This window comes from Delphinus delphis, chromosome X (assembly GCF_949987515.2).
Source record: "Delphinus delphis chromosome X, mDelDel1.2, whole genome shotgun sequence".
Classification (NCBI taxonomy): Eukaryota; Metazoa; Chordata; class Mammalia; order Artiodactyla; family Delphinidae; genus Delphinus; species Delphinus delphis.
In genome coordinates, this window is record NC_082704.1 from 39,557,702 (window position 1) to 39,567,257 (window position 9,556).

Consider the following 9,556-nt stretch of genomic DNA (forward strand, 5'->3'; position numbering starts at 1 on the left):
ATTAGTTTTCTTTTTTTTTTTGGTAAGTCTTTGAAATGCAGTGCATTATCTCAATATGTTAGCAATATGAACATATTATTAAATAATTTTGTATCCTTTCTCTTCTTTTAATTGGAATATAGTTGATTTACAATACTATATTAGTTTTAGGTGTACAGCAGAGTGATCCAGCATTTTTTCAGATTATACTCCACTACAAGTTATTATCAGATAATGCCTATAATTCCCTGTGCTATACAGTATATCATTGTTGCTTTCCCATTTTATACATAGTAGTTGTATCTCTTAATCCCATGCCCCTAATTTGATTTGTCCCTCCTACCTTCCCTCTCCCTTTTGGTAACCAAAAATTTGTTTTCTATATCTGCGAGTCTGTTTCCATTGTGCATATGCATTCACTTGTATTAGTTTTTAGATTCCACATACAAGTGGTATCGTACAGTATTTGTCTTTCTATATCTGACATTTCACTAAGCATAATATTGTCTAGGTCCGTCCATATTGCAGCAAATAGCAGAATTTCATTCTTTTTATGGCTGAGTAATATTCCATTGTGTGTGTATATATGCCATATTTTTCTATCAATTTGTCTGTTGATGGGCACTTGGGTTGCTTCCATATCTTTGTTATTGTAAATAGTGTTGCTATGAACCTTTCAAATCAATGCTTTTGTTATTTTTCTGTAAATGTATCCAGGAGTGGAATTGCTGGATCATATGGTAGTTTTATTTTTAGTTTTTAAGGGAGCTCCATATTGTTTTCCATAGTGGCTGCACCAATTTACATTCCCACCAACAGCATACAAAGATTCCCTTTTCTCCACATCCTCTCCAGTATTTGTTATTTGTAGACTTTTTGATGATTGCCATTCTGACAGGTGCGAGATGATATGTCATTGTTGTTGTGATTTGCATTTCTCTAAATATGAGCGATGCTGAGCATCTTTTCATGTGCCTGTTAACCACGTGTACATCTTCTTTGGAAAAATGTCTATTCAGGTCTTCTGCCCATTTATCATTGGGTTGTTTGTTGTTTTGACATTGAGTTCTATGAGCTGTTTATATATTTTGGATATTAACCCCTTGTTGGTCACATCATTTGCAAATATTTTTTCCCAATCCTTGGGTTTTCTTTTCATTTTTGTTGATGGTTTCCTTTCCTGTGCAAATGCTTTTAAGTTTAATTAGTTCTCATTAGATTATTTTTGTTTTTATTCCTTTTGCTTTAGGAGATTTATCCAAAGGAATATTGGTATGATTTTTATCAAAGAGTGTTCTGCTTATGTTCTCTTCTAGGAGTTTTATGTTTTGAGGTCTTTCATTTAGGTGTTTAAACCATTTTATTTTTGTGTATGGTGTGAGGGAATGTTCTTATCTTTGTTTTACATGTAGATGACCAGTTTTCCCAACACCACTGATTGAAGAAACTGCCTTTTCTCCATTGTATATTCTTGCCTCCTTTTCTGTAGATTAATTGACCATACGTGCATGGGTTTATTTCTGGACTGTCTATTCTATTCCATTGATCGATGTGTCTGTTTTTGCGCCAGGCCCATGCTGTTTTAATTAGCTTTGTTTCATAGTCTGAAGTCTGGGAGGGTTATACCTCCAGCTTCATTCCTTTTTTTTCTCAAGATTGCTTTGGCAATTTGGGGTCTTTTGTGGTTCCATATGAATTTTTGGATTCTTGGTTCTAGTTCTGTGAAAAAATGGCATGGGTATATGATAGTGATTGCATTAAATCTGTAGATTACTTTGGGAAGTATGGACATTTTAACAATATTAATGCTTCCAATCCAACAGCATGGGATATCTTTCCATTTCTTTGTTCATCTTCAGTTTCCTGCATCAGTGTTTCATAGTTTTCAGATAGGGCTTTCACGTCCCTGGTTAGGTTTACTCCTAGGTGTTTTATTCTTTTCAATGTGATTTTAAACTGAGTTTAGACTTGAGGATATGGGGAGGGGGAAGGGTAAACTGTGACACCACATAGCACAGGGAGATCAGCTCGGTGCCTGGTGACCACCTAGAAGGGTGGGATAGGGAGGGTGGGATAGGGAGGATAGGGAGACGCAAGAGGGAAGAGATATGGGAACATATGTATATGTATAACGGATTCACTTTGTTAGAAAGCAGAAAGTAACACACCATTGTAAAGCAATTATACTCCAATAAAAATGAAAAAGAAAAACTTTCATTTTGTGATATTTCATTATTAGTGTATAGAAATGCAACAGATTTCTGTATGTTAATCTTGGATCCTGAAAGTTTGCTTAATTCATTCATTAGTTCTAATAGTTTTTGAGTGGAGACTTTAGAACTTTCTATACAAAGTATCATGTCATCCGCAAAGAGTAACGGTTTTACCTTGTCCCTTCCAGTGTGGGTAACTTTTATTTCTTTTTTCATCTGATTGCTGTGGTTAGGACTTCCAGTACTATGTTAAATATAAGTGGTGAGAGTGGGCATCCTTACCTTGTTCCTGAATTTAGTGGAAAGTCTTTCAGCTTTTCGACATTCACTATGATGTTGGCTGTGGGTTTGTCGTAAATGCCCTTATCATGCTGGGACATGTTCCCTCTATACACACTTTGTTGAGAGTTGTTGTCATGAATGGATGTTCAATTGTGTCAAAAGAGTTTCCTGCCTCTATTGAGATAATCATGTGATTTTTATCTTTCATTTTGTTGATGTGGTGTCTCACACTGATTGATTGGCAAATGTTGAATCATCCTTGTGACCCTGGAATAAATCCTACGTGATTTATGGTGTATGGTCCTTTTGATATACTGTTGGATTTGTTTTGCTAATATTTTGTCCAGGACCTTTTCATTTGTATTAATCGAAGATATTGCCCTCTCATTTCCTTTTTCTGTAGTGTCTTTGTCTGGCTTTGGTGTCAGGGTATTGGTGGCCTTGTTGCATTCTTATTTTATGATGTCTTTGAAATGCCATGTGTTATCATTTCAACAAAGCAACAACATATACAATTCATTTAACACGTTTATCTTTCTAAGTCAGAAATGCAGTAGCAAAATGGAGGTAACAACAAGTTATTAACTATTTTTATTAATTATTAATTAAGTTTTACATTATTTTCTCTGTTTTTGAAATGCAGTTTATCACTTTCAACATGTAAGCAATAAGAAAAAATAATTGTAAAAAATTTTTTACTGAGTCTTTAAAATGTGTGTGTTATCATTTCAACAAGGAAACAATGTAAACAACATTCATTACTTTTACATTCTTCTTTCTTACTAAGTCTTTAAACTACAATCTGTTTTCACATCAACAATGAAAATGCAATCTGTTTTCATTTCAACAAGGAAACACTATACAGAAAATACTAATTATTTTTTCCATTCTTTTCTGTTATTGTTGACATTTTCTATGTTACCATTTCAACATATAAACAGTAGGAACAACCTATTAATTAACTTTATTTTCTCTCAATTAGTCTTTGGAATGCAATGTTTTATCACGTTGATATGTAAACATATAAACATGTAATTATTATAACATTTTTCTTACTAAGTCTTTGAAATACAATGCTATCATTCTAACATGTAAGTATATAAAGAATTTAATTTACATTCTTTTATCTTTACTGTCTTTGATATGGAGTATGTTATCATTTCATCATGTAAACAATACACGTAAATTATCAATTAGTTATTCTACATCCTTTGTTTCTTACTAACTCTTGGATACACAGAGTGCATACAACACCTAGGGTACATCACATTTGAGATTAGCCAAATTTCTAGAGTTCAGAAGCCACATATGGTTAGTGGGCACCATACTGAGCAGTGCAACTCTAGTGGAGGGGCAGAGGGAGCAAATACATATGCAACAATGTGTACCATGAAGGAAATATACATGGTACCTTAAGCAAAAGCAGCAGCAGAATAAATCTGCTTAAATTGGGAAGTAAGAGAAAACCTATCTGAGGAGGTAACATTTAAGCCATGACCTGAGGCCTGAGCAGCTCCCCAACAGCATAAAAAGACCAATATCATTTGAGCAGACTATGTGAGGGGAAAAAGTGAGAAAAATACTGTGTTATGGGGGAATAAATAATTTCCCAAGTCTTCCAGGAAAGAGTAGAGAAACTGATAAATCATAGGAATGTCTACACTCTGAGTGAGATCAGGGACTTTATCTTTCTTAGCACCTGGAAAAGTACCTAAATCATAACAGATACTTGGTGAATGTGTGTGGAATAAGGAATAACTGAGTCAGGGGTCTGAGACCTGGGAAATTAGGCAGCAATATGCTGATGAAGATACCAGTAGGTAGTGGGCATAGTTTGTTTCCTTTTAGTTGCATACGGTTTCTCATAAGCCACCTGAGGAAATCAGAAATACAAGAAGTTTGCAGGTCCCTAGAGGGTAAAATTATTCAACAACTACCACCTCTAGGAAGAGTTTCAATTGATCTGACTTGTGTCAAGTGCCCATAAATGGATAAGTGAACCAATCAGTGTGGATAAGGAAATGATGTACCATGACTGGGTCAGCTTACGTCACATACCCAACACTGTGGATAGTAACCAGAAAATGTAGAGGGCAGTGGGCAAGAGATCCAGCGGACATTTCAAATTCCTCTATTTCCTTTTTAAAGTTCCTCTTTTATAGAGATCAGTTTACATATCCAGTGTTCCTAACCCCAGTTTCCTAGAACAGTAGAACTTTATATATGTGTCTCTACAAACTTGGGTTTCAGGCAAAAAAAAAAAAAAGTGAACACTTTCATGGCCACACATCAGTGTTGAAACACCTCCCTGTGCTGTGGAAATCACTCTGAACAACTTACCCATTTCATGTCGTTCCTCTGTGCCCCGTGCAGCATCGCTTCCAACTGAGCCTGAACTTCAGCAAGTTTCTGTCGGTCCAAACGGTCATGAAAAATCCATTCCTCGTAGCAATGGACAGGGACAGGATAAATCACATGCTTCAGCTTCATCAAGGAAGTCAAGTGCTGCAGAAGGCTCTTGAGCACAGGCATTGTAATGGGATTGAAGGCAAAGCTAAGGACATGGAGCTGAGTACAGTGGCTCAGGGCTGGGAGGATGGCAGAGAGAGTAGAATCAGTTATCATACAATTGTTTATCACCAGATGTTGCAGGGTGCTTGAGACCTTCTCCAGCAGAGTCTGGAAGGGCTCATAAACTTCTGAGAAGATGTGGTTGTTACTGAGACTCAATACCCTTAGGTGGGTGGCCTGAGAGCTCTGGGACAGGACAGTGACATCTCTGTGAGAAAGGTGACAGTGAGGTAGATACAGTGAATCCAACTGAGGTGGCACAACTCTATAAAGAGAAAAATGTAAGGTTATTTCAGAAGAATGAGGGCAATGAGCCCCAAATTTTAGGTACCTAAGGCTCTAGAATAAACTACTGTGTTCATGGTTTGCAATAAGTGGTTAATAATGTGGACTTTGAGATCAGACTTTATAGATTTGTGACCCTGAGAAAGTTACTTTACCACTCTGAGGTACAGGGTTTTAATCTTGAAAACGTGCACAGCATTCATTATTATACAGAACTGCAGGAAAGATTAAGTGAAGAAATTGCATGCACTTAGTATATACGACATAATCAGTGTTGGATCTGATTCACTTATTTGGCGAGGATGGGTCTGGGAAAACAGCCAACTGAGGGTTTCCTTTGACTAGTACCAGATGACAAGCTCTCCATTCAGGGTGTAAGCCTGGGGGGAAATACAGGAGCAATATTATCTGGCAGTGTTAACTATTGGGGCCCATCCATGGACATGTGCATTAGTCCTATAGCTTAATGCTTCTCCATCTGAATGCCTCCCCTTCCTCTCTAGAGATCTGTAAAGTCCAATAGGAGAAGGACTGAGTCTTTTTCACCAATATATTTACAGACTTCTTTTAGGATCTGCCCACGGTCACTGAATGAATGAATGAATGAATGAGCACAGCTTCCTTTTCTAACCTCATCTGCTGCTCAACATAAGGTACCCCTCTCTCCCCCAGCTATGTTCAAACTCCCAGCAGTGCCTATCCTGAGGCAAAGAGAGAAATGGGTTACAAGGAGCTTAGGAAGATCCAAGCATGGTCTCTTCTGTGTTAACAATGAGGTGATCAGGGAACCCAGGTTCCTCCCCACCCCCTCACCTGAGCAGTTTGTGCAGTTGATCTGTGAGGCAGAAGAAAGACAAGCTGAGCTCCTGGAGATGGTCCAGCCGCCCAAGGCAGAGGAGAAAAGATCTGAATTTCCTTCTATTATAAGTTTTAAAGGGGATGTTACACAGAGTAAGGCTGTTCAGGTGGATCACCTGAGCCAAAAGGGTGATGACTTCACTCAGATTAGCCTGATCCACTTCCAGGTTCTCAATGCACCCCAGATCCAGAAACTGCAGGATACTTTTGTGCCCAGACATTCTATCGATTTGCAAATCTCTGCAGCAGACGTGCAAGGACCCAACATTCTGCTGAATCTTACTACAAAGGAAAGAGAGGAATTGTTCTGTTCTCAAGGTACTATTGAGGGAAATATCCACTAGCAATTCCATGGGTTCCTGAGCTGACTGAGGCTCAGACCCGGAATTACCAATCCTGAGGCACCTGACTCTATGCTGAGCTTCTATCTTAAGGATAGAGTGCTGAGAGTAAATGCATGACTGAAAACAGAAAGGGAATGCGGTCCCAATCTCAGAGCATATTGTCTTACAGACCAGATCACTCCTTAAATCTAGGATCCTCAGTTTGGGCCCCCTGTAAAAAAGGAAGAGACAGAACACATGAGAGATAGCTGATTTTAATATAACCCAGCAAGATCAATGATGAGAAGCAGGGACAGAACACTTTAACCCTGGTTTTCACTTCATTGCCATTCACCAAGAAGTTCTTTCCACACAAATGCAGCGTCTTTCATCCTTTCCCCACCCCCTCCTTCACCTCCGGTCTTTCCCTGTCTCAATGCCCATACTCCACTTCTGTGTAATCGCACTCAAATCCATTCATAGTATCCTCAAACACCTCTACTCTATAATCAACTCTATAAGGCAATAGAGTCCCGAAGGACCGACAGCTCTGCAAAGACTGCAGTATTCACCATTGGCTACTGTTGGGAGACCGTTAGGTATTCCCCTGCCCCAGGCTACAGCATACACTCCTGCTGACTCCCTGTGTCTCTACTGGTCATAGTCTTACCAAGAGGAAGAGTTCTGGGCAGAGAGGATCTGCAGACCATCAATCATGGCTTCCAAGATGTCATAGTATGATTCCCGTGTGTTCAATGACCCAATATGGAGACAGTGAAAAGGCCAAACCCTCACCATTGCCTTTAGGATCATCTTATGCCCACCGGAGAAGGCAGCGTTGAACAATGGAACAAAGAGATCTCTTGGGATTTCGTCCAGGGCATGGATAGCTGCAGGCTCATTATTCAGCAGACTCTTTGCAGCAAGCTCAAGGAGGGTGACTGTGGTCTTTTGGTCCATCTTCAAAAACCTGCTTCAGAGTGGAGAATTTTTAGAAATCCTGAGAAGGTATCTATAGTCACTTGTTTGCTTCCAGGGTTAGCTGTGGACAAAATACTTATTGAATAAGTATGTGGTGAACCATAGGGCCAACTCAAGTGACCACTACTACAGGAATAGAATGAAAATGGACTTGTGTGCATGTACGCATGCACACACACACACAGACACACACTTCCATGAGATAAAATGCCCTTAGAAATCAGAGGTAAGTTAGCAGAAGACAATGCTGACCACCTAGCTGCCTTCCTTAAATTATTTCCTCCTGAGGAGCTTCAAGATGGCAGAAGAGTAAGAAGTGGAGATCACCTTCCTGCCCACAAATACATCAGAAATACATCTACATGTGGAACAACTCCTACAGAACACCTACTGAATGCTGCCAGAAGTCCTCAGACCTCCCAAAAGGCAAGAAACTCCCCAAGGACCTGGGTAGGGTAAAAGAAAAAATAAAAAACAGAGACAAAAGGATAGGGATGGGACCTGCAGCAGTGGGAGGGAGCTGTGAAGAAGGAAAGGTTTCCACATACTAGGAAGCCCCTTCATGGGCAGAGACTGCAGGTGGTGGAGGGGGGAAGCTTTGGAGCCGCAGAGGAGAACGCAGCAACAGGGGTGTGGAGGGCAAAGCGGAGAGATTCCCACACAGGGGATCGGTGCTGACCAGCACTCACCAGCCTGAGAGGTTTGTCTGCTCACCCGCCGAGGTGGGCAGAGCCTGGGACCTGAGGCTCGGGCTTCAGAGGTCAGATACCAGGGAAAAGACTGGGGTTGGCTACATGAACACAGCCTGAAGGGGGCTAGTGTGCCACGGCTAGCAGAGAGGGACTCCAGGAAAAAGTCTGGAGCTGCCAAAGAGACAAGAGACTTTTTCTTGCCTCTCTGTTTCCTGGTGCACCAGGAGAGGGGATTAAGAGTGCTGCTTAAAGGAGCTCCAGAGAAGGATGCGAGGAAATAGTTAATCAAGTGCAGGAAGCACAGAGAGTCCCATAGAGGATAAATCCAAGGAGAAACACGCCAAGACACATATTAAACAAACTATCAAAAATTAAACACAAAGAAAAAATATTAAAAGCAGCAAGGGAAAAACGACAAGTAACACATAAGGGAATCCCCATAAGATAACCAGCTGATCTTTCAACAGAAACTCTGAAAGACAGAAGGGAGTGGCAGGACATATTTAAAGGGATGAAAGAAAAAACCTACAACCAAGATTACTCTAACCAACAAGGATCTCATTCAGATGTGAAGGAGAAATTAAAAGCTTTACAGACAAGCAAAAGCTAAGAGAATTCAGCACCACCAAACCAGCTTTACAACAAATGCTAAAGGAGCTTCTCTGGGTAAGAAACACAAGAGAGGGAAAAGACCTACAATAAAAAAAAACCCAAAACAATTAACAAAATGGTAACAGGAACATACATATCGATAATTACCTTAAATGTAAATGGATTAAATGCTCCAACCAAAAGACATAGATTGGCTGAATGGATGTAAAAACAAGACCCATATATATGCTGTCTATAAGAGACCCTCTTCAGACCTAGGGACATATACAGACTGAAAGTGAGAGGATGGAAAAAGATACTCCATGCAAATGTAAATCAAAAGAAAGCTGGAGTAGCAATTCTCATAACAGACAAAATAGACTTTAAAACAGACTATTACAAGAGACAAAGAAGGACACTACATAATGATCAAGGGATCTATCCAAGAAGAAGATATAACAATTGTAAATATTTACGCACCCAACATAGGAGCACCTCACTACATAAGTCAAATACTAACAGCCATAAAAGGGGAAATCAACAGTAACACAATCATAATAGGGGACTTTAACACCCCACTTTCACCAATAGACAGATCATCCAAAATGAAAATAAATAAAGAAAAACAAGCTTTAAATGATATATTAAACAAGATGGACTTAATTGATATTTATAGGACATCCCATCCAAAAACAACAGAATACACATTCTTCTCAAGTGCTCAAGGAAAATTCTCCAGGATAGATCATATCTTGGGTCACAAATCAAGCCTTGGTAAATT

At 39.4% G+C, this 9,556-nt stretch overlaps 1 protein-coding gene across 1 annotated transcript; it reads right to left on the bottom strand.

Annotated features, from left to right (window-relative positions):
* Positions 1-4,260: 4,260 nt before the first annotated feature.
* LOC138413957 (melanoma antigen preferentially expressed in tumors-like) lies at positions 4,261-7,471 on the bottom strand. Its single transcript, XM_069540339.1, has 4 exons — positions 7,182-7,471; positions 6,144-6,470; positions 4,815-5,310; positions 4,261-4,347 (listed from the first exon to the last, which is right to left on the bottom strand). The coding sequence occupies exons 1-4, from the start codon at positions 7,469-7,471 to the stop codon at positions 4,261-4,263; spliced, it is 1,200 nt and encodes a 399-aa protein (XP_069396440.1).
* Positions 7,472-9,556: the final 2,085 nt, after the last annotated feature.

Excerpts from the sequence above, each read along its gene's own strand:
- LOC138413957 (XM_069540339.1), bottom strand. The coding sequence starts at position 7,471 with ATGGACCAAAAGACCACAGTCACCCTCCTTGAGCTTGCTGCAAAGAGT. Across the intron at positions 5,311-6,143 it reads CAACTGCACAAACTGCTCAG|AGTTGTGCCACCTCAGTTGG; the intron begins GTGAGGGGGTGG and ends TTCTCTTTATAG. Across the intron at positions 4,348-4,814 it reads AGAGGAACGACATGAAATGG|GTGGCTTATGAGAAACCGTA; the intron begins GTAAGTTGTTCA and ends TGATTTCCTCAG.